A 24,801-nucleotide genomic window follows, 5' to 3' on the forward strand; every position below is an offset into this window, starting at 1 on the left:
GTACATCATTAACATGTATAAGCGAAGATAATAAAGTTTAGGATGAAAAGTATCACTAATCTTAATCGATCTAATCATTTAGGGGAAAGAGTTGTTCTGATATATATGTTGACTCTCTAATATTTCAATAAGACAAATGATTTACAATGGTAATATCTTGTAAATATATCGTCAACACACATCCATACCCCCAAAACTAGTACGTACGTACGTACGTGGACAATACGAAATAACGAAAGAAGCTTGCACCATTAATGGGGGGACATGCAGGACATGCAGGATAAGCGTGAAGAGAGACAGAGGGAGAAAAGGCAGAGAAAAATTAAGTCAGGATGTGTGCCTCTAGCTAGGGAGGTGATCCAGTGGTCCTCCATTTTAAAGCACTTCCCCACTAAACAACTCGCATGAGTTCCCTAGGCGACCTCCCATGTGGCTAAGGAATAAAACCCCCAGCATTAACCACCAAACACGGAGTTCTACGTATACCTTTTTTTTTTTATTAATTAAAGAGTTAGGACCACAAGTCTACGAGTGATCCCTCTTCATATTTATTAAAAATCTTCATTTATAATGAAGGAATACCTTAACAAAAGGATTCAACCCACTCAACAACTACCAATATTGGCAAACAAAACCTTACAACTTAAAAACACACCGAAAATTAAAATCAAGGTCGAATATTAGCCGTACTCATTAAATCTAACTTGTACAAATCTCGCACCTCACGTGGTAAAGCCACTGCCTCTAACACGAGTAACTCCTCCCCCAAAATCTCAACTTTAGCCAATTCATCAGCCACTTTATTTCCTTTCCTAAAGATATGAGTTCTACATACACATTATACATATATATATATATATATATATATAGAGAGAGAGAGAGAGAGAGAGATATGAGGCGCCCTAGCTCTCGATTGTACGATGGATCGGATGAGATAACAGCACTAGCTAGAAGATATTAGGTCAGATATATATTCAGGTTTGCTAGTTAGCTAGCTAGCTTTCTAGGGTTAAAAGTAAAGGCATCTACAGAAGGGAAGTAGGAAATTAGCATGGTGGAGCCTTTTGTCTTGGTGATCAATAGGCAATTTACTCGTGTGCATGTCCGTATCTGTCTATCTTATCCACCTATTTTTTCCTTCACATGCACAAAGCGAACTATAATATTCTGATAATCAAGCAAATTAAAACACACAGATATTCGAAGACTCTTTTACGGGGGACACAAAACAAATCAATCACACTGCGCTGTAAGTCACTATGTTATATATATATATATATGTATATGTATATACATGTTGCATGTAACAACAACAAATCAACAGGGCCTTCAAAAAATAAGAAAAGAAAAGAAGCAATAATTTAAAGGTGGGTGCTGTAGTCAACAGTCAATCAGATAAACATGCATGCATGGCCTCGGATCGATGCCTCAGTTTATGGATGTGCATGGCAATAGGGAAGAAGAAGAAGCCAAGAACGGGCTATAGTATGTCACGTGTGACGGGACAGCTCCCGGATCCATCGATCGACTTATTGGGGTTCCTCTGGCACCAAATTATCATAAAGTTGTTTCTGGATATCATAATTAACCACAAAAATAATGCAAGACAAGGCTTCGATCGGGGCCTGCAACATCGGTCAATTCTTCAATAATCTTTTTCTTTTTTTCATTTGATCTTTTCCGATGATCCATTTTCCCAGGCCACGTCGGGGTGCTAGCTGAGCCTGATCATGATCTGGGGATCAATATCATTCTCGCACTACAGAACATGCAAAAGAACGGTCAACTGAAAGGCTCATGTGATGCGTCGTTTTACAAGGAATTAAGAGGCCAACAAACTGATAACAATTTTACGTGCATACAACATCTCCCGGCCTTCGCCGATTCTATTGGCCTGTAAATTAAATCGATCAAAATCTTCTAGAATTGTTCATGTCTTATCATATAGTTGGATTAGCTAGGTCTCTCCGTCTCAAATTTGTTAATTTCCCAAATTAAATAGTTCATGAGGTTTTCATTTATACCTAACATTTTCTCTTTTTCTTTTTCTTTTTAAATGAAGGAATAGCAGACGACAAATATATACTTCATTTTTTTTTGGATTCGATCTTTGGTTCTGATCTTAGTGAGAAATCAAGGTGTTGTCAATTGATCCAAAAAATTTTGGCAACAAATATATAGTTAATTAATTATGATTAAAGTGGCCGGAGACTGTGATGATGTGATTAAATTTCAACAATTTAATATGAAAACGTACAATAATATTGGAGGTGTAAAAAACTCAAAATTTTATCATTAATACCCTAAAAATCTAGAATATCTTCATCAAATCCTTCTCTCAATCGAGGTACCATCCTGTATGTAAAAATGAAAACGATGATAACAATAGCTAGAGGTGAGTAAACGATAAAAGAACACAATAACTTAACCCATAAAACTTGAGAAAAAAAAAAAGTGCCCCAATTCTTCCCTCATTACTCTGAGAGAGGCATTTTATGAGATCTTTTAGTCCTTTCAAAAAAATCTTATGCTTCCTCATTCTCTCTACCAATATCCCCTTGCATGCTCTAGAGCATATGGAAGATATCCCAGCATTTTGGTGATTTCAAAAAACTCATTTATGGTTCCTCCTTAGTCTCTACTAGCATACTTTTGAAAGTTTTGCAGCAAATAAAAAACTAATTCCTGACATTTCATGAGATCTTTTGGTACTTTCAAAAAACTCTTTCATACTTTTTCATTATTCTCTATTTGTATCCTCTTGCATGCTTCGTAACACATGAAAGAAATCCTGACACTAGGGACCAACTTCATGCAACTAGGGCCAAGCTCTCTAATATAAACCCCAAATCCCTTCTTGTTCAATAGAGCTAGAGAATGCGATCATGGAGGAGACAAGTTTCTTGAAATTTATAGACAATGCTTCATTTAATTTCTTGACATTTCTCTGATCTCATTTTCGATTTTCCATCTCCCACACGTTTGAAAATGCCCCATTTCGGAGGCCCAAAATGTTCCGACTCATTTTGTGGGTCCAATGCCAGGTACACAGGGTGCGCGAAGTCGCTTGCATTTAGAGTTTTCCATATATATATATATATAAATTATATGCAAAAGCTAGCTTCAATTATATGTGAAGATCAGCATTTTAATTTTTAAACGATAAATTTAGCATTTATATTGTCTTAATCTTTTAGTAGATCAAGTTATTTGCAAAATATTTGGCATATAAAAAAGAATAACATATATATACAACCGGCGTTGCCCAATTCTTATGACTCATAATTTATTATTACTACATTCCATATTTTTTTTTCCTTGGTATAGAAAAGGGAAAGTTAGTAAAACTAGAGGTTGAAACTTTCAAGCTAATTAATATGATATCATCGAAGAACCCCTACCGATTGATGCCTCATGTTCGGCGAGATCCTTCAGGTTGCAGGTGTGTTATATGATGAACCTGTTAACCAGGATTGTATGAGAAAGTGATCAATGCTTAGGGGTGTTCAACTGGATCCGGATCCGGTTGAACATCCCTATCAATGATAGCCATAACTTGATCCCAACTTAACCAATTAAGGGTCATGCAACGATAATTACAAAAAAGAAAAAAGAAAAAAAGAAGTACTAAGAATAAATGGGCACGAATACCATGCCTTTTAGCATAAAAGTGTCCAACTCATGCATTTTACTAGCTAGTTGCAAGAGGCCGGTAATCAAAATACATTATATCATTTTCTATTGATCTTTAAATCTCTAGAAATTGTGTTCAATTGCAAAAGGGTATACTGCATTTATATATACATACATATATATATATATATCCGTTAAAAAAATCATGCAATGAGACGAGGGTACTCCTTTAAGCTTTTAGTTGAAAATGAATATATTTTCTTCAAAACTTGTTGTGTGAAGCAGAAATGAGCCATATAAAACTAGCCATAAATAGATAACGAAATATGCAATTAGGAAAAAGTACTAGATTCATTATATATATGCTGTAATTTAGCTTTTCGTTCTTGAGCAAATGATACATCCAAATTGAAAATTATAAGCCACAATAAGTACAAGCATGCGTTCGATCGAATACTACTAAGAACTGATTGTTCTAAGATATGAAAGTAGGTGATTGGGATCCTCCATCGTATATATAATCATATACATCAGTATATGACATATCTCCTGATCCAGCAAATTAATCTCTTCAATATATTCAAATATTTCGTGGAGGCCTCCGCAATGGGTCGGCGTTTGCTAGCTCTGTTATCATGATCTGAGCAGAAATATGCTGAGCTCCTGGCCGGAACTCCCAACTGGGTTAATCATGTGAAAGGACTCGGAATCAACCGAGCCAACGACTCGCTCAAAGCCGGCTCTTAGGTACAAGAGGTCGCCGCCGCCATCCCCATCCACCTCGGACTTGTTCGGCCCAACTGCTGGCAGAACACCCGCTCCAACGGAGACCGTCTGCATCTGCTTCAGCACCGCCACGTCGCTCACAGTCATCTGACGCCTTATTGCGAACCCAACCTTCCTGCCGTTGCAGTACATGGACCAAACGGGCACGTTGAAGAGAGAGCAGCTGGAGACGGCAGCGGCGCTCATGGAGGAGGAGCGGGACCTGATCATCATCTCCTTTTGTCTCCCACACTCGAGAGCGATTCTCAGCACGCCATGCTGCATCTCTCGGGCAAGGTAGGCGGTGGGGACGGCGAATTCCAGCAGCAGAAGAGGCGAGCTTCTGGTGTCATCTTGAAGGCAGAAGCTGACTCGGCCTTTCCTGTAACCGAAGAAGGTGCCGGTGACAGTACTGCTGGAGGAGAAGCTGTGAGTTGACTCAGTGTCGCTGGAAAGAGAGTCGGAAGGTTGGAAGCCACAGCATGGGACCATGCACTCGACCAGGGATCGAAAGGATCTTCGGAACCTCACTTCTCTGCCACAGTCTACAGAGGTAGCAGTGTCCATAATATGTAAGGCTGGACCTCTTTGGCTTCCCAAGTCTATCATCCTCATGTTTGCGTATATATTCGAAGTTTATTTGCTTCTCAACTAATAGGTAGGAGTTAATGCCAGATAGAGAGAAAGATGGAGCAAAGCAGCTATAACTCGTAGCCGAAGAAGAAGTTTAGGTATAGAGAGTAAGGAGATGGGTGACCTTAAAAGCCAATAAATAAGCAAAAGAGGGGAGCAGAGTGACGGAAAGGCATTTGGAGAGAGAGAGAGAGAGAGAGTGGGCCGAGGAATCGATCGTGGGCAATAATTCTGCCCACGAGGGCCTGCGGGGTCCCAAACTTGGAATTACTCGGGTGCGTGGCGTGCCTGACGCTGAAAGCTTGCGTGAAATTGATGGGACGTGCGGGATTCATTGTTTAAATTTACCAACATCTGGTCTGAAGGCAAAAACAATGGGAGAAAAAAGAGAAAAACGTAAGTACCATTATTTGGCTTAGACCCAAAAAAAATATATATATATATATAGATTTATTTACAGCATGATTTTAGCTTTTATAGGTTTTACCGACATTCCATCCTTATAAAAAATGTCTCAGCAAACTAACCCATTATCCGTGCAAAGAAAGGGGGAGGAGATAACAGAACAAGAAGATCACCTAATTAGCTAGTAATTATAAGAATAGTATCGTAAAGGAATTACCTGAGTTAAGTCTTTTCCCAGGCGAAAAGCAAAAGTTAGAAACAGAAAAGAAAAAAAGGTCCAATTAAAGTGGATGGGATGGCATGCATGAGTATGAGCAGCTAGGAAGCACGCCCAAGGCAATGATTAGACCCATCAGTCCTGTCTGTCCTACTTTCCTGCTCCCCCCAAGATACTGATTTCAGATGTTTATCCTATGATAAATAGCATCTCAATCTATTATCAATGGCGTAAATTATTAATATGGCCCGAATTTTCTATGAGGTTTCACTGCAAAGTTGTTGCAAGTTTACTTACTTTGGTCAAACACCACTCCTATAATCTGAAAAAAACAGTGTTTCTTAAGCAACTAATGATAGGGAAATAGAAGAGTAATTAATGAAGCATAAATATCCAATCTTCATCGAGAGAGAGAGAGAGAGAGAGAGGGGAGTTGAATGATTATTTCATGATCAAGCTCATGTGTCTAAGCTAAAATATTGCTACACTAGACTAGGTAGTAATTAGATGGTGTCTATATATGAGCTAACAAATATAAAACATCGAAGATGTCATTTCATTCATTGTTATTTGGTTGAGATATCAGTGGGTAGGAGGATTTTACTTACCTTTGCTTTGTATAGCCTTTTCATTGCTGAAAAAGATGCGTAACAATGCCTAGTACTCGATGATCATTTTGTGTAACCATTACCTGTGTTTTTTTCTATGCACAATATTCTTTGTATCCACTATCCTAGTTTTCCATCATTATATCTTTATGTTTACTTAATGTACAATCATTTTGATAAGCGAGCTAGTCATGACCAAAGGAGTAATGCCATTGATGGTTTAATTGAACTCAAAATGCCAATTATATATATATATATATTCTTAGATCATATGTTAAAACAAATCACTAGTAAAGCTCGTCATGATGGAATTAAGGAATATCTTTTTTAAAACAATCATGTAATTATATCGTACGTTGGCGTAACAGACAATTAATTAAGCCAATATTAATTATGATTAATGTGACAGACATATCAAGATCAAGATTTACTACATCATTAGTGTTATAGTACGATTGTTAGGAATAACATGACCCAATTTTTCTCAGCAACTTGTGGAAAGCTAGATCAAATAATACAACAAGGGGCGCGCGTAGTTTTTCTCTGAGAAAAGGGCTATTTATAACTTCATCCTCCAACACTCTTATCTTCAAATAATCCCCGATAAAAAGAAAAAAATATCAAAGAGCATCACTTTTTTCTATTAAAAATGATAAGTACAAACGTCTTTCACTCTTTTTAGTTAAAAAAAATTAATTTCTTAACGGTAAACTCAACTTTTTTTTAGAAAAAAATATACCATTCATACATGATTATATTAGCGTTACTCGTTATGTATTCTACATCAAAAGCAATTGGCCCACAGCCCACGTTGCTGACTAAGGGAACTAGGTTTTTGCACGCTTGGCTGCTTTTTTTTCCACCTCATGATTCGATATTCCTGCTACCATAGCACTATTTCACCAGCTCTTCAAAAGCTGGATTGTGTGTTTGCGTTTATATGTCTCTATTTTGTATGCATATATACATGATATACATATATTATATATTTCCAGGAGGCATGATCATTGCCCAGTTGGACCGATCTACCTATGTGCTCTCTGTTGGAAAAGCCATCAAAAACTTTTTGTCGACTGATTTCAGGAAGAAAACAAAACAATAGGATCTCCCACATCCTCTTTTCTTTATGTAAAGCAATGCTAGCTTTTCCTTCGGTTTTTTAATTATGGGTCGCAATCGTGTCATGCTCTGAGTCCAGTCGTGCTTGAGCTTGATATCACGACAATCTACACATTGATTGATTCCTCTTTAATTTGGAGTATAAAGCTGGTAATTAAGTAGTCCATCGTACAAAGTCTTAACTAATTCATACGACTGGTGTTTTGTATTTGTCGTGGATGAAGGATTTATTTAAGTATACACAAAACAAATGAAGTGACAATCGCCGTACTCGTCGCATGCACGTACGTTTCGATAGGAAATTAATGATATATATAATATTAGTACGTGGTATATTATTCATGTATGTCGACCAAATGTATAATGACAACGTTTGAAACACGCACACGAACATTTAGGGTTATGATCATATATCATCGATGATGGTGATGAGTAGTAGTACATGATATAATAATAATAATAATGTTTGAGAGGGACAGACGTACTTTTGGTGCAGCCATTACTGAGGAGACAGGAATAGTTACTGCTGTGAAAGTGGGAGGCTTAATAACATATCACGTATTGTGCAGGGAGTAAGTGGGAAACCTGTGGGGGCATGGGGACTGTGGGCATCCAGTGTATCTGGATGAAAGTTAACAATTTTTAGAAAGCAGCTTATATAATTGATTGAAACTTTACGTTTTATCACTATTACTTCTATAAATTAGCTAGCTAGCAGCTTGAATCTACATGCATATTAATCATGTTACCCAATTGGAAGGCCGTATAGGATAAGAGGCTTACATATCTGCATATTAATCATGTTACACATGGGATAAGAGGCTTACTTACACGTACGTACGTGGTCTGATCGATAATGGAAATCGATCAGGTTATGAGCTTGAGTCGACAAGACTATATAGTTTAGTGCCCGTTTTAAGCTATGATTTTAAGTTCATCCTAGTGAAGCTTAATTTGCGGTTTATCATGATCATGATCCTAAAGGGATAGTACTACTACTCTCCATCGTTTTCCCTCCCTTATCCTTAATTACCTTTTTCTTTACCTCGGTTAACTCTCTCCCTCTTTTTTTTTTTTTTTTTACCTTAATTACCTTTTCTGTTAATTACCTTTTAACACAATCGCCAAAACTTTTATAAGTTGGTAAGGTACGTAGGTACTTCTAGCTGGAAAATCACTTTTTCTAAGAAATTTTGTGCAAATATCCCATTTGTACGTTTGCGGTACTTAAATATAAGAAAAAAAAAAAAAAAACCTCAGAATATTTATGACAGGCCATTTTAAATGCAAATATCACCGAGCCTATTTAAGCTAGCACAGCCTATTCGTCATGTTCATTTCTTTGAGGAACCTTTCCGGACCATGCCCATGTATCCAAAAGCCTTCTAAGCAGAAAACTGGTCCAGGCCTCGCAAAACTAATTCCTGGCCTTGATAGATTTGGTGGAAATGAATTTGGGGGCCCTTGTTCACATCCCCCTCCTATAAGAATACTTGGTGGGCTCCGCTCATATCAAGCCTGGCTACAGCTAGCACACTACTTTTGGGTCTACTTTAGTCTACACTATAGGGCCCATCTCAGTACTCTCTAATTATTCAGACAAGACTAGAAGAAGACAAAACCTTTCTTATTATTTTATTTTTCTCTAAGGAGTGTCTTACTTATTAATTTTAAGACACAAAAAAGATACATGTCATCTTTTAAAAATGTATGGCATTTAATAATAATAGACTCCGTTCACGTTATGGCAACGAATTAAGTGGGCGATACCACAATGATGGGAGGGAGTCAACGACGCTACCGCAATTAAATTTCGTAGCATCAAATATATCACCAAAAAATTAACGAGGACGGCCCAATCATGAGTGCAAAACCATGGACGGCTCCATTTTTTCAACACGCGTGGGTTTGGAATTGCGCGCAGTTCCCAATCCAAATGTGCGTGGAATTATTGGCATTTGGCCGAGTAGCAGTACTAGCAGCTCAGATAGATGCCGGAAGCTGGTCTGGGTTCACTCGCTTGCCGGCCACCATTCATTTTCTCGATAGATCCCTATCATGTGATCCGGATTTAACCAGGATCCTGCTTTCTCTGCCAAGTAATTTGCATGGATCAAGAGTATATTCCTCTTGAGTGTAGATCAAGGATAAAGGATGAATTAGATAAAACTATCTAAAGCAGTTCTCGATTTAAGAAACATACATAGAATTTAAGAGCTAAAGAATCGATGAAAAGCAAGCGATTTTGTTGCAGAAGAAAACCCAAAATTTAAGATCAATGATTCATTAATCAAAACTGCAAAAAGTACAAACTCAGTCCCAAACTCCGTTTTTGTTTACATGGAGATAAGTATGTTACAGAAACGATTGAACGTAAGAACAAAGAAGGAATATTAATTTTCTTTGATGTAGTCACAGAGAGCAGAAGGAATTCATCTAGAGAACAGTCCCTTCGTAAATGGTGCTCAACCTGAGTCTAAAGGAACGAACCGCCATCTTCGCCCTTGTAGAAGTGTATCTCTGCAACCTTCTTACAGACCCGGCTCGAGATAATCCCCTGACGCCCGGCTTGGCATCCGAAACGGGGGTCTTCTTTTGCGATCTGGGTCCGTATCCATACCCAAATCGATCTTCAGTGCCGTCATAATCAAGATTAATCTTAGTACTTTCGAAAGAAACCGATTGCTTAACCATAATAACCGGAGATATACGGGCCTTCTTCCGGCGATGACCGTTGTTTTTGGAGGTATTCTGAAGAGCAACGCTGGCTTTGACGGCCAAGGCGGCCATATCCGACGCGGTCAACGGCTGCTTAAGCTTAGAAGCGGGAAGCACGAAGTAGATCTGATTGGCCTGAAGCTCCTCCGCCCCATCCAAGGCCGGAATGTAGTCGTCGTAATACAAACGGTCAGAATTGCAGACGAAACACGACGACGACGAAGAAGAAGAAGAGGACGATGACTTTTCGGTCTCAAGGACTTGGGAGACAGTAACAGGGACAGGATATTCGCGGAGGACACCATTGACGGAGATGATCTTAGCAGTGGGATGAGAAGGCCGAGACTCTCTACCCCAAACGGACGAGAAGCAAACACCCATTAATCTATGCGCGTGTGAAAGATAGAAAAACAGAACCCCAGAGACAACACATATAGCGCGGGAGAAACACAGGAAGAGGCGTGTCAATACACGTACCAGGAAAAGAAGTTTCTTCTGGGAACAGGTTCAGAGAATGAAAACGGAAGACAGGAACCTCGAAGTATCCGAGAGGCCAATTCCATGACACAAATATATAAGATTAGAAAGGAACAGGGAAGAGGATGACGAAAGGGAAGCCGTCATCCAGACGTTGTAAATGTGCGTTCCAACGTCCAAGCGATGACGTTGCACGCGGCTCGGTGTTTGTTTCCTTTGGAACTCCTCCAAAAGTAAAAGAAGCGAAGCGTGGCATGATATATAACAAGTCCTCAAACTAATTGTACCGCGTTTCCTTCCCAAGGCAACACTCTTCAGCCGTATAAACGCGAATTTTGTAAGATCGTACGTACAATGGAGGACCGAATTCATATATGGTACTGTGTGTACTGGTTGACTTATTTTGGGTCTCAGAAAATGGTCGCAGACTCGCAACTCAATCTGACGTGTAGTACTGTTCCGCAACGTAATGCTTGACCTAAAACTCTCATGCCACTAAGATCATTTACATTGACTTGAGTAAATATATTTATCTATTCTATTTAAATTCAATTCTCACATTAGATTAACCATTCACATTTTATATAATATTAAAATATTATTATTTTAATAATTAATTAATTAAATTTAGTTTTATCACATTTTATAGTTCTACCAATTAAATGTTAATAATAATTATATTCTAGTTAAATTAATATTAAAAAAAAGTATTATTAAATGTTAATAATAATTATATTCTAATTAAATTAATATTAAAATTTTTTTATTAAATGTTAATAATAATTATATTCTATATATTCTAGTTAAATTAATATTAAAAAAAGTTTTATTAAATGTTAATAATAATAATATTCTAGTTAAATTAATATTAAAAAAAGTATTATTAAATGTTAATAATAATTATATTCTAGTTAAATTAATATTAAAAAAAGTATTATTAAATTTTAATAATAATTATATTTTAATTAAATTAATATCAAAAAAGTATTATTAAATGTTAATAATAATTATATTCTAATTAAATTAATATTAAAAAAGTATTATCAAATGTTAATAATAATTATATTCTAAATGTTAAATGTTAATTATATTCTAATTAATTTAATTTGTGAACCAATTATGGTTCTCTATATTTGGTCAATGACTGTAGCAAAAATGTAAATTATTTTGAAGATGGCCAATCCAGTGTAGAGTTTTTTTATACAAGTTATTTAAATTTTAGATAATTTTCTCATTTAACCAAGCCAATGAGAATGCTCTAACAATAACTTATTAACTGCTTGGTAAAAGTCAAGAATTCAGACATGCATGCATATATGTAATCAAGAAAAAGTCAAAAAATGATATATGGAAGGATTTTCAGATTAATTTGTATCAACATCTCATAAATAGGACAGATCACAACCTGCATGTCGAGATCATGTTTGTTCGTTGTCGTTGTGTACAAGAGACCCACGCATTCTTTTTGGACATTGTTATTATTTACGGATTTATTTATTAGGGAAAAAAAAGGAATGGTTCAAGTGTTTGCAATCCACGTATCCAAAATAAACAGAACTAGTCATGAAGAATATATATATATATATATATATATATTTATATATGTATGTATATGGTGTTTGGTTTGGAAGTTTTCAAAGCATTTATAAATTTATAAGACTTGTATGTGTGTGTATATATATATATATATATATATATATATATATATATGGCTCCGGTTGATGATGTCGCGACATGTTTATGTTTTTTAATCATGGCATTCAATATGTCTACCAAAATCCATGGGAGGCCTTGGTCTCAAACAGACTAACCTTTTTAATAATGCACTTGTTTCCAAACTTGCATGGTTTTTCCTCAATGGTCCCAATAGCCTTTGGAAAGAAGCTATCTCAAAGAGGTACCTTAACAATAATTGTTTCCTTAGATGTACACCCAAAACCAACTATTCTCCTTTCTGGAAAACTCTCTTAAACCAAAGAGATTTTATTAGGCAAAATATCTGTTTCCAAATAAACAATGGGGTTTCCACTAGAGTTTGGATTAATCATTGGATTCCAACCCTACCATCACATATTCCCACCCCTAATCCAAATTTGTCAATTGTTGATCATACCATGTTTGTTTCTGTTTATTTCTAAACAGATCCGTGAAGAGCCAAGACGTTGGAATATCTTATTTCTTAATACTCTTTTCTCAAAAAATACCTCAAAGAAAATTCAAAATATTCCTCTGGCAAACCATAATTTCCAATCCATTCTTGATAAAGCCAAATGGATCCATCATTCTTTAGGAGCCTTCTCTGTTAAGTCGGCATATGCAGCCCTTGCCAATGAAAATGACCAAATTGTCTCCATAAATCAAGCCATTAACTAGAAAAACTTGTGGAAGTTGAAAGTTCAGGACAGACTCAAAATGCTCCTTTGAAAGATTAGCCACAACCTCCTTTCAACAAAAGTCCTCATCAGCTCTGTTCTCAACCTGGAACTAGACTTTATTAAATGCCCCTTATGCAATACTGAACAAGAAAGTCTCCATCATTTATTCTTCAACTGTATTTTTTCTAAAGTGGTATGGAGACAATCAAGATGGCCTATTGATATATCCTCATTTGCTACCCAACCAATGGGTGTTTGGATTAATATTATTTTGAACCCTTTGAAAAATCTCAACATCCCTAAAGAAGAAATCCAGGAATTTCAAAACTTTGCTATCATAGTCATGGATAATCTTTGGCTCCATAGAAACAAGGTAGATCACAAGCAAGCTGAACCTTCTATTCAAATTTATGTGATCTCAGTTTCCAAAACATATACTCAGCATTCCAAAGCTTGGGCAACAAAAAATATCCACATTAGAATAAATGAGGTAAGACATCATGTTGGTAGTCATCTTCTTACTTGTGATGTTGCTAATCGTAAGGAAGGTTCCATAATAGCATCCATTTGCTGGAAAGATAATGGTGAAGTACTATTTTCCATAACAGACCTAATCAATAAGGTTAACTCAAACCTAGGCGAAGCTAGCGCAGCACTTATGGCCATTAAAGAAGCTAAAAGACTAAAGCTGGAAAAAATTGTTGTGGAAGGAGACTCAGATGTTACAATTCAAGCCATTTCTAACACCTCTTATGTCCAAGAATGAATTTTGAGTCTCATCATAAATGACATCAGACATTATCTTAATTCATTCAAGGAATGGACAGTGAGAAAAATCCATCGATCCAAATATCGATGCGCGCACAACCTAACGCACTGGGCAGCGTCAACGCAAACCTTTGAGAACATCCCTCTGATTAAAATTCTAGCATCCTTATTACAATTCCATAGTGGCAATGATCCACTTTTGTAATTGCAAACTTAGTGATCCCAACTTTGATGTACTGAACTATATTACTATGTTTCTAATATATTTATAGTAACTTGCGAAAAAAAAAAATTAATCAGCATCTATTACGGCAATATTTTCTCCAAAGCAAATTTTATATATATATATAAATCGAGAGAGAGAGAGGAATTGGGCCTTAAGGCATACAAACCTCCGCCCAATAACCCACTTTAAGTCTTTAACCTATCCAACCAATGTGCTAACTATTGAGCCCGTCCTGATCAGTGGTCAGGCCTGTGAAGAAAATATAAATGGGCCTCGTTTTGAAAGAAGAGAGGCCCGATACCCTTCTTTAATGCTCGTTTGTCAAACTATAACTGGTCGTTACTGTAATTCCTTGAGTAAAAAAATGTCTCGATCTTTGCCATTTTTGTAGTCACAAGTCCTCTTGTGACACACGATATGTATCATGTGTATATAATATATAATAATATTGGAGGAAGTGGTCTTCAAACTTGAAAGTGACTTTTTAAAGTCATATGTGTGTGCTGTTTGATCCATTTTTGGTAGGGATCGACTTTAATTTAAAGATACCGTTAGTCAGCTCTTACTTATTCTTGTCATTTTTCTTTCGTAGGTGGGAAGGATTTAGGTGGTGTTAGTTGGAGCCCCATCGATGAGTCTTTCGGTCTGACATTTTTGTTTTTAAATACAAATATTTAATAAACACCATTTCATCACATCTCAACATTCAACTTTTCATCTAATATTTCAAATATCATTTCATCACAAATTTTTAAAACCGTCTCATCACATCTCAACATTCAAATACCATTTAAATACAAACATTTTTCAATTTCAAAGTTTAAACTTTTTCATCTAATCATTACAACTTTTCTAAACTTCCAAACAAAATTAATAAAAAAAATTCAACATTTTTAAATCTCTAAACAAAAATAATATTAGAAAAATATACTCTAACCTTCTTTTAATTTTATTATTTTTTTATTCAATTTTTTCTCTTTTTTTTTTTCTAAAATCTCAAAAAAATCTTAATTAACTTAAATTATTTTCCTATTATTTATAATTTTTTTTATCTGACTATCTAATCTATATAACCAAATGAGGTAGGCCTTAATCCCACAATGCTACATCATCGTACATCTACTCGATCAGAAAACTTTTAAACTTATAACTCAATGACTAGCCTCGTTTGAATACCTCTCACAATCTATTTTATTTCATTTCATTTTCTTTTAAAATTTAAGAATAAAATATTTTTTAATTTTTATTTAATCATATCTAATAATTAAAATTTTCTCATATTTTTAAACAAAATATACAAAATATTTCAATTTTTTCAGATTCTAAAATAAAATTATATTTTAATAATATTTTTTAACTTTATATTATATCTATTTAATTTTTTTCTCTCTCTTTTTTTAAAACTCAACAAAATATCTAAAGTCAAATTATTTTACTATTACGTACAAATTTTTCTTTTCATTTCAACGTGTTGATGAAAGAAAAAATCTTGATCCACAAAATACGGCCAGCTCTATTAAAGATAAGGAGTGGGAGGCCGTAAGTTAATTTTATCCTTCTTTCTCCTTTGTCTGTTAAGGACGGGATGGATCGAGATCGAAGCAGAAAACCGTCAAGTGGCGTGCCCATGAATGGCACGAGGCTGATCTCGGGTTTGAAAATCCAGCCTTGCTTTTCGCCAAGTGTGTCGTGACAGTGAGAAAAAGTACTCCCATCTGACCAACCTCTTGATTTCGTTCTGCAAGTTAACCGACTACTAGTCTTGACTCGACACACGTCTGGCCTAGAAACACACGAGTTCCACCTGTTTGCAGTACACGTGCAGCATCGCTTCCATGTATGTTGGTTCCAAGCTGTATTCGGAAAAGAAGCCGCCTAGCGACTCTATATAGCCTGTTTGTTTGTTTGTTTGTTTAGCAAGAAAGTCGGAAAAGAAAAATGATCTACAATTCTTGATAAAATAAATGTGTGGGTTGTTCATGCAAGCAAACTGATCATCATCAACTCAATAAAGTATTGGTCAAAAAGAGAAATGACGAAATGTCTGATGCCAAACCGGCCAGCATGACCGCAGGCACCCTTATCTTCCACACTCTGTGTCTTAACCATAAAGACACACGCACCATTAACTATAGCCATTAAATTAATCTTGATGACTCATTACCTACGTACAATAAATAAATATATGTATATTCTTTTTACGTGGAACAATCGAAAGAAAATAGAAAAGAAAGAAGGAATCTAAGATGGCATGCATTATCCACAGTGACACCCACCCACACCGTATCCCTACTGCTACATGCCAACTTATCTCGTCGATCTCATCTCCCTCTTTCTAAATATAAGCAGTGTGGTGATGCTTTACACGGGCTCTTTCATAAGAATAGACCCAAGTTCCAAAATCTAGAAAGTATGAAACGTGTACGGCTAAGAATAGTGATGAATCATGCTGCGTGGCAAAGAGATTCTTTTTAGACGAGTTAGAGATGATGATTTTATTAATAATTTGTGAAAGTTTAACATCGGAAGAAACTTACGTCACCCCGTTCGATGTTTAACGTACGTACGATGAGGTTCTATCGATCGGCTGTCTTTGGTTTCAGCCCCCAATAATTCATTCATTAGATAATAATTATAAAAAATAAAAAAGATATGAAAGAGAGGGCTAAAAAAATGGAATATGGAGGATAATTGAGCATAGTACACGAAGCCATTGGGATTCTTCACGGCTCTAGCTAGCTAGCTCGTAATCCACTTGGTTATTTATTTATTGATAACATATATAATTAAATAACACATATATTCAAAGATAGATACATATAATATAATCAGTAGAGAGAAAGCGAGATGATGTGAGGGAGCATCTGATGATCAAGTAGTACTTGTCTGTCTCTGTCCTTGTCCGTCGTGGGGTTTACGTGTCTCTCAAGCTTTTCATGACATTAACCTCTCCCTCGTCTAGTCTTTAGACTTATCACTTGAACCTTGTTGTTTTTCGTCACAAACTAGCATTCTCATAAAAAGCAATGTCTAAATTAAATGAAACCAATAGATATATATAGATATATATATAATTTGGTCTCACATCAAACCAGACCTCTACGTGACCGCAAACCCACATTCGATCTCTCATTGAATTAATGTATGGATGAATTAGAACCAACCAAACGACGTTGATGATCATCCAAAAGATCATCGATCGTTTGTCTTTCAAATTATCAAACACCATTTTGGGATCCGGCCGGCGCCGATGGATGGTGGGTACGTAAAGCTGGCACCTTGAATTGACCCCCCATGCAATTAGATGATTCTTATTTCTCAGTGCAATAGAATAAACGGCATCATATATGGTAACCAAAGTTGAGAATCAGTACTAATTATCGTTCTTATCTACAACAAAAAATCATTTTAAATTATTCTAGAATAGCTGCTACTACCCACATGGTTTGAATTAGACCCAACATGGGGCCGCCCTTCCCCCATTTAAAATAAAATTAGCCGTAATTTAATTTTTCATGCCACAGAATAAAATTTCCCAACATGATTAACGCCAGTGGCCGTCCACTCAATGACCAAGAATATGAATCACTATTTTGGGTCCAGATGGGGCATAAATTATATAGATATATAGATACTTTAATTTTCGTATGCGCCCGTTCACAAATTTGACGTACCAAAATGCCTCCAATCTGCAACGGCCAGCTCATACTTCCACTGGTCTTGCTAGAAACCAAACTCCACATTCAAAGGCTAAAGAAAATATCAACAACCCACTAGAGTATTGCCACTTTAAAGTCTTCATGAATATTGTACTTTAGAAATTAGTTCCAAAAACCGGTTCCCGTGTGAGTTTAGTTGATCAAATTCTCCGAAACGGACAAGGATCATGATAAGCATATATACAATATATATATATATATGTGTGTGTGTGTCTCTGTATGTATGGGATAAAACTACGAATCATTCGCACAACTGAATATAACTTTTGATGATAAAAACAGACTATATATGTCTATATGCACAAAATATGTTCGCTACATGTTGCATCGTCACGATGCCACCACATTATGATATATTTTCCAGCAACCCAAAGCTTAGATATATATACGTGTCCTTATCTGTACAAGGGACGGGCATTTAACATATAGACAACCTAGAATTTCTAATTTAGAGACAAATCCCACGAGTAATTACCAAATATGTATACTAAGGGACCCTTTTTCCTAGTATTTACAAGTTACAACAACTAAAAGTCTTAGTATATGCCCCATTCCTTTCCAACACTTATTTTTTGCTCTACTGTTTCACATTTTTATTAATTCTGCCACATACCTTAAAACTTCAGTGAATTTCATTGCCATTTTCCACAAAAGCACGTGTTATTGCTGGACTGATCTCAAAATGGTGCTCGGTGGGGTATGCCTTTTCGTCTCCTGGCATTGTGGTGGTTGAAAATGGGAGGAGTTGCAGGAGAAATGTTGGTGGTGGCCTCATCTCCTGAGCTAGAACAAAACCTCTTTCCTCCATAATTGTTGTGACCATCGGATGAAATTGCAGGGCTTTCCATCATCATACGGTTGAAGTTATGCCTTTTCCGAATCTTCTTTGGGGTTGATGACTCATCTGATTCTGATCCACCATTGAATGCATCCCTGCTGTGCTTCATTCTCAGTGTAAACGTGAGGTCTGGGTCGCCCCGCTTCATGGCCCCAAGCTAACACCATGAAAAATGGGAAGGACACTTTAGAGACAACTTTTCATTCATAAAAAAAAATTAAAAGAAAAGATAATCAAACCCAAACAACGATAAATGAAACAAAAGACAGAGAAAGAAACAGAGCAGGTGAGAGAAAACAGGGCATCAAACAAGCTCAGCAAACAAAATATTATCCAATGGGCAGGAAAAGAAACGTCGACAGGAAATCAATCGGTGTTTCCTAGACTATAGATAGAATCGGGTCACAATAAGGAACACCACTGGTGTGAATCCTCAGATTCGTAGACTTTAATGAATTGCAAATGCTGGAAAAACAAGGAGCCCAAGTCCAACAAGGCAGAGACTTGAGATGGGGGAGGGCTTCTGTGGATATAGGAAGGGATGAAATTAAAAAGTGACATTGAGAAGGAGAATCACCTTGCAACCCAAGGAGCAAAATCTGAAAGAATCAAGGAGGCTTCTGCAACAAATCTCACATGTATTGGTGACCCCCTTTCCAGGCCTAGGTTGTGGCCGCTCATTCAGGAATACAATCTTTGCACTGTTGATAACATATGTCTGAACACTCGATATGTCGATGTACTTCTGAATCTCAACAACCCTTACTACGTTGTGGTACGAGGACCGCCTTATCTTCAACCACCCAAACAGAGAAAATTTCACAAACAGATTCCAGGAGAAGGAAAACGGACTATTTATGTAAGGATTTCCACAAAAGAATATAAGGGTCAAAACCTGAACAACGCGGTGATCCTTGTGATTGATCAAACAGTAAGAACATAGAGCACGTCCCATGCAATCTAAGCAGAACATATTGCATTCGCTTTTATTGGAATCACCGTGAATGGAGCAGGGAATGAAGTAACTTGCTCTCAGCATTGGTATTAGCCATCGAGGACCCAATTCATCGTCTCCCATTCGTCCTAGCGGACTCATCTAATAACCCAACATGACAGTAATCAGGGAATACAGTTGAATGAAAAAGAAGCAGAAAAACAATGAAGCAGAGGAGTGCAGTGCGAACAAACCTTCGGGGGTGCAAATACCATAACTTTCTTATGACTGGCCTCGAAAAACCCAGTAATATTCTGCAGCTTCTGTTGATTATCAACAGCTAGCCTTTCCAGTTCCGCGAGAACGAATGAAAGCCTTCCGAGATTAAATCTGGGAAAACAAGAAAACAAATATTAGAGAAACAAACAAAGAAAGCTGAGAATCCACCACTGCAAAGGAGCAAAAAAATCGAATATCAGAGACATATAAACCATCAGCTGAGTCTCAACCTCAAGACCTTCTGAGGATGAAAACTGAGAAGAAAACGCCGCCAAAGGCTTTTAGGGTAAGAAGAGTATGTGTGTGTTTATGAAGGGAGGCAGGGGAACCTGGAAGAAAGAAACAGTGCTGCAAAAAAAAAAAAAAATACCTTTAAAATTATAAGGCGGTCACCAAAAACAGCATCTCCATATATACAATCTGCATAAAATAAAATAAATATATATAAATCCAAATAATTAAAAAAAATAAAATAAAATAAAAGAAAGAGATAAAGGAAACGTGCCAGCATATAAATAAGGTAGCCGAAATCATCAAAGGGCTTGAACGAAGACAGCAACGACGTAGGTGATTATTCCTTATATAAATATATATATATATATATATATATATATATGTTATTATTACCGTCCAGATGAAATCTGGCAGTGCTATTTTCCCACTGTGTGGACACCCTTTGTCCTGATAATTTATTTTATTTTTGGTGTCGGATTTATTACGGCGGCCAAGCCCCAACCGTGTTGTCTGAGTGGGAATTGGGAATGGGAAAATGTCTTTCAAGTTCGATGAAAGTTTTTGTGGGGTCCTCCTTTTTATCTTTCGTCAATGATATAATAATCATAGTAATAACACTGACTCCATGTAAACAGTAAAAGCCGCCTCAACCCCACGTGTGTATTTCCTAACAAAGAAAAAATATATTTATAACTGAAGTAATGCTAGAGAGAAATCACTATAACAGTATATATTTTGTATTTATTATGTGACTGTTTTTAGTTAATTGTTTCCAACATTCACTTGGGGAGATATGTGATCTAGATGATACTACATCATGTGTGCAAAATAGATACTCCCAATAATAACTTCTATCTATATTTATTCTTATAACGGTGTATCTGCTGCATAATTATTTTTAAAATAAATAAAGTATGAAATTTACATAAAAATAATTATTTTTTAAAAATAGATTCATTCTTTTTTAAATAATTACGTAATATTTATATACTTTATAATTATATGTAAAATTATTCTCCTGGCAACCATCTTTCTTTTTCTTTTTTTTAATTGTTCCTTAGGTTTAATCTTCTTAATTAATCTATAAAATTTGTTTAATTTTCTAATATTGGTAGGATTTTAATTTATAACTTGGAATATAGCGTCCATTCCATAACAGAGTGAAAACATTTCGACATTAACTCATTAATTTATCCGAATATATATATTATCATAATAGGTCTCTTATAAATAAAGAACATAAATTAGTACATATTTAAAATGGAAAATTTTTTCTTATCAATTACAATTCACTTCCCCACACCTTACACCCTATGAAAAGAAAAAAAAAATTATAAATATGAGATGTGAAAGTGAATAAAAAATAATACATAACATTCCTCTTTAAAGTGAGATGAGACGGAAAGTTCTCTTGATACTATTTTTATAATTTAGACTTATTTATGTAGGATCGATCCTGTTAGAAGATATACTTTTTAAAGGAATTAAAAAATAAATAAAAATTTGACCTCATCCAATTATTCTTGTATTTTAAAACCCTTTCAAAAACCCTTTTTCTATTTGATCAAGAAGATTTATCAAATATGTAGCAATAAAGATTTATCAAATGAGTTCCTATCAAAAATAAAAATAAAAAAATATTTATCAAATGAGGTGTGAACTATAATTTTCATAAAGCATTATCACTTGAAATTCCTGTCCGTATGTTATGAATAATTCTATTCAAAATTTTTATATCGCACGTTATTCATGTAACATCATTTGATTAAAAGATAAATTTTAAAATTTGAATTTTATAAATTAAATTAAGTGATATATATATATATATATATATGAGATATGTAGTGCAAAGGAATTCAAATAATACTATTCAAATGCTATAGTAACAATTAATGCAAATTAAAACGTTTTTTAAGACAGAGGTTTTCAATAGTTAAAGATCAAAGTTAGATATAGTCCTAGGCTATTTGCCTACTTTTTTTAAAAAAATGGGACTTAACATAAAAAGTCTAATTTTTTTATTTGAATTGCCGAGCTTACATATTCTAGAACAAGACTATACAAATTACTTCCTTCAATTAAATCGGTCGGTTGTTATTATGACAATATCTGATTAACATATGCTAAAAATTAAAAATTAAATCTTCATAAATAGTACGGTTTAAGTCTCACATTTTTAATTAGATTAGATTTTGATATTATTTACAACGTTCTAATAAGAAGCCAAAGTCACGTGAAATAATTATAATATTTTCAGATAATATAAGATTTCATACCCACCTAGGATCACTTATCACGTGGGGGCATCAAACAGAAGTAGCAAGAGATCCAAATCTAGGAGGCGGCTAGGCGTGAAGTAAACAACAGCCTAATCTCCGTTTAGATTGTCTCGCGGATCTATCTTGACAGTTGACAGTTGACAACCACCGCCTTTGCCACACCATGCAATGTCGGTCCAAGCACCAATATTACAGTTACATTCTTCAACGTTTTTCAGGGAATACCTCTACAAATTGGATACTTGAACTTGATACATCTAATGTATCCAATTAATTATAAATCTCAAAAAAATCAGTTTAAGGGTAATATTCTTTCGCAATTATCAAATTATATTTTAGAAAAAAAAATCATTTTTGGCATTAAAAAATGAATATTATCACTAAATGTCGTTATATTAGAATTTTTATATGAATATTAATTTTTAAATAAAATAAGTCTTTAAAGGCGGTGCATTGTATAGTGTTGTGCACTTTGTAAAAGTACGTAATGAAGTTTTAATGCTTAGTTGTTTATCCAATCCTCCCTCTAATGAAACATATCAAGAGCTATCATTAATCCTTATCGCCGAATCATATAATATATATGATCGATGTGATATGTCTATCCTGTCCTCCACTAAACAGATTCTTAAGAGATCAGAAGTCCTGTCGAAGAGTAAAGACAAACAAGTCCAAAAGTGAAATGATTTGGGTTGTAACAATGGAGAATGTCACTTCCAACTTTACCACTTCTTGGGCCGACAAACCCTTTATTAACAAGACCTCAAGCTGATTCAGCCACTACTGGGCCTGGATGCTCACCTACAAAATAATGGGTCTTAACCAATGAACACCGAGTGCTTTTTTGTGAGAATGTAGACGCCAACGTTTACCATTTCATCTCTCGTTTCTTTACTTTTTCTTTGATTTCAAAGTGTGCAGAAAAATTGAAAGAACGTGACCTTTCTAAAAACTGTTAACTTGGATGAGTAAGCAATTGCTTGCCTGCAAACTTCAGGTACCATTGAGGCAGAAAGACTCTTGTGAGGCAACATGTGCTTGGCATTGCTTGTAGTCTTACTAAGATCTCTGTTTTCATGTGAGACATTTTCATAATTCCTTGCCTTTTAGTGCTAACATTACGCAGTTGAGTATTCTCCTAGTTTCAAAGTGTGCTTTTGTGTCATTCCTGCTGCAATGCTTGAGTGATTGAGCTCAGGAACTCTGGAAATACTTCCCAGCAGTAGTGGGAATTGACAGTGAGGAGGGGCAGCATTGGCCTGGCCTTAAGAGAGTCGCTTTAATTGTGGTTTCATAAGGTAAGAAGAAGGGATGCTTCACCAGATGGAGGCTGGGTTTGGAGAATCAAACGGATTAATCTTGAAGATTAATGCCTTATTTGTTTTTGCAGATTAGATGAAATTTTTTTAAATGTGTGAATAATATTGAGATATGTGAGTTGAGATGAGATAATTTTGTTAAAATGTGTGTTTGGTTATAGAGATAAGATGAAAATGTATTGACTTTTTTTTGTAATATTTGATAAAGAAGAAAAAATGGGACTCACCAATATTATGAAACGGTATTTGAAAAAGACTGGAAGAAAAAATATCAATTCTCACGTATAAGACAAACGGTATTTGAATAGTCAAGGGTATGGGCGTTAATTCAACTAATGGGAGACAACTCGTACGAGACATATAAACAACGGACAACATCAATTCGCGTTACGTATCGATAGGCTTTGCTGTTGAAAGATGAGAGAGAGAAAGGAGAGGGTCAAACACAACTTTTTGTGTATAGTATAATCAATGAACAATGATAAAATAATGAGAGATGAACTAGAATTTTGTCTCAGGTTACAAAGATGGAGCTTTGGAGAGGCACAACTCTTATTTAGCTTCAGTAACTTGGTTCTTGAATGGACTAAGCCTTCAGTTTAATGAGATTGAGTCAGGCTCACAAATGAAGAGTATCATGGTTGAAAGAGGTTGGCAAAGTTCAATAAAGTTTGCTTGGATGCTTAGGGGTGAAATTGTTGCAATTAATTAAGTAGAAGTTATGTGCGTTCAGTTCAGGTCTATCAAATGCATAATAGAGAGGTCAAGCAAGTTGCTGATACTTCTTTGCAAAGAAAAGTGCAGAAGGAGTCTCAAAGCTATTATTGGACAACCACTAGATTCCTAAGAGATTTTGGAAATGTTTGGTCTTTCTTAATTGAGTTGTAGATGATTGTCTGTCCTCTCAGAATTAAAAAAAAAAAAAAAGATGTAAATGACAGAGGTGGGTGTAACCGTGTAATATGTTTTTGTATGGGCGTTTTGCTCGTCCTATCTGTGAGCCAGCAAATGAAACTTGTTTGTTCATTCAAACGCAACATAAACAATTCTAAGACAAAGTGTCACACCGACGTCATTTGGATAGTGAGATAAGATGAGTTGAGATAAAAGTTAAATAAAATATATTAAAAATTATTTTTTAATATTATTATTATTTTAAAATTTAAAAAAATTAAATTATTTATTATATTTTATGTGTGAATTTAGAAAAGTTGTAATAATGAGATGAAATGAAATGAAATACTTTCACTATCCA

General features: G+C 35.4%; 3 protein-coding genes across 5 annotated transcripts; all 3 read right to left on the reverse strand.

Annotated features, from left to right (window-relative positions):
- Positions 1–3,965: 3,965 nt before the first annotated feature.
- On the reverse strand, positions 3,966–5,167 carry LOC109007736 (protein MIZU-KUSSEI 1). Its single transcript, XM_018987543.2, has one exon. The coding sequence runs from the start codon at positions 5,011–5,013 to the stop codon at positions 4,267–4,269; it is 747 nt and encodes a 248-aa protein (XP_018843088.1). The 5' UTR covers positions 5,014–5,167; the 3' UTR covers positions 3,966–4,266.
- Positions 5,168–9,638: 4,471 nt separating this feature from the next.
- LOC109007735 lies at positions 9,639–10,766 on the reverse strand. Its single transcript, XM_018987541.2, has one exon. It carries the CDS (start codon positions 10,477–10,479, stop codon positions 9,817–9,819), a length of 663 nt encoding a protein of 220 aa, XP_018843086.1. The 5' UTR covers positions 10,480–10,766; the 3' UTR covers positions 9,639–9,816.
- A 7,167-nt stretch (positions 10,767–17,933) lies between these two features.
- LOC109007734 lies at positions 17,934–20,129 on the reverse strand. Of its 3 annotated transcripts, none has more exons than XM_018987540.2 (5): positions 20,085–20,129; positions 19,690–19,825; positions 19,397–19,597; positions 19,079–19,294; positions 17,934–18,658 (listed from the first exon to the last, which is right to left on the reverse strand). In XM_018987540.2, the coding sequence occupies exons 2-5, from the start codon at positions 19,708–19,710 to the stop codon at positions 18,341–18,343; spliced, it is 756 nt and encodes a 251-aa protein (XP_018843085.1). In that variant the 5' UTR covers positions 19,711–19,825; positions 20,085–20,129; the 3' UTR covers positions 17,934–18,340. The 3 variants fall into 3 exon arrangements, with proteins under 3 accessions (XP_018843085.1, XP_018843084.1, XP_018843083.1); XM_018987539.2 differs by lacking the exon at positions 20,085–20,129 and adding an exon at positions 19,945–20,075; XM_018987538.2 differs by lacking the exon at positions 20,085–20,129 and adding an exon at positions 19,919–20,075.
- Between the last annotated feature and the right edge of the window lie 4,672 nt (positions 20,130–24,801).

The sequence above is a fragment of the Juglans regia genome, chromosome 11 (assembly GCF_001411555.2).
Source record: "Juglans regia cultivar Chandler chromosome 11, Walnut 2.0, whole genome shotgun sequence".
Classification (NCBI taxonomy): Eukaryota; Viridiplantae; Streptophyta; class Magnoliopsida; order Fagales; family Juglandaceae; genus Juglans; species Juglans regia.

Coding starts and splice junctions, on each gene's coding strand:
- LOC109007734 (XM_018987538.2), bottom strand. Junction 19,598..19,689: donor TGGTATTTGCACCCCCGAAG/GTTTGTTCGCAC, acceptor TTGGGTTATTAG/ATGAGTCCGCTAGGACGAAT. Junction 19,295..19,396: donor AGGATCACCGCGTTGTTCAG/GTTTTGACCCTT, acceptor GGGTGGTTGAAG/ATAAGGCGGTCCTCGTACCA.
- LOC109007736 (XM_018987543.2), bottom strand. CDS start 5,013: ATGAGGATGATAGACTTGGGAAGCCAAAGAGGTCCAGCCTTACATATT.
- LOC109007735 (XM_018987541.2), bottom strand. CDS start 10,479: ATGGGTGTTTGCTTCTCGTCCGTTTGGGGTAGAGAGTCTCGGCCTTCT.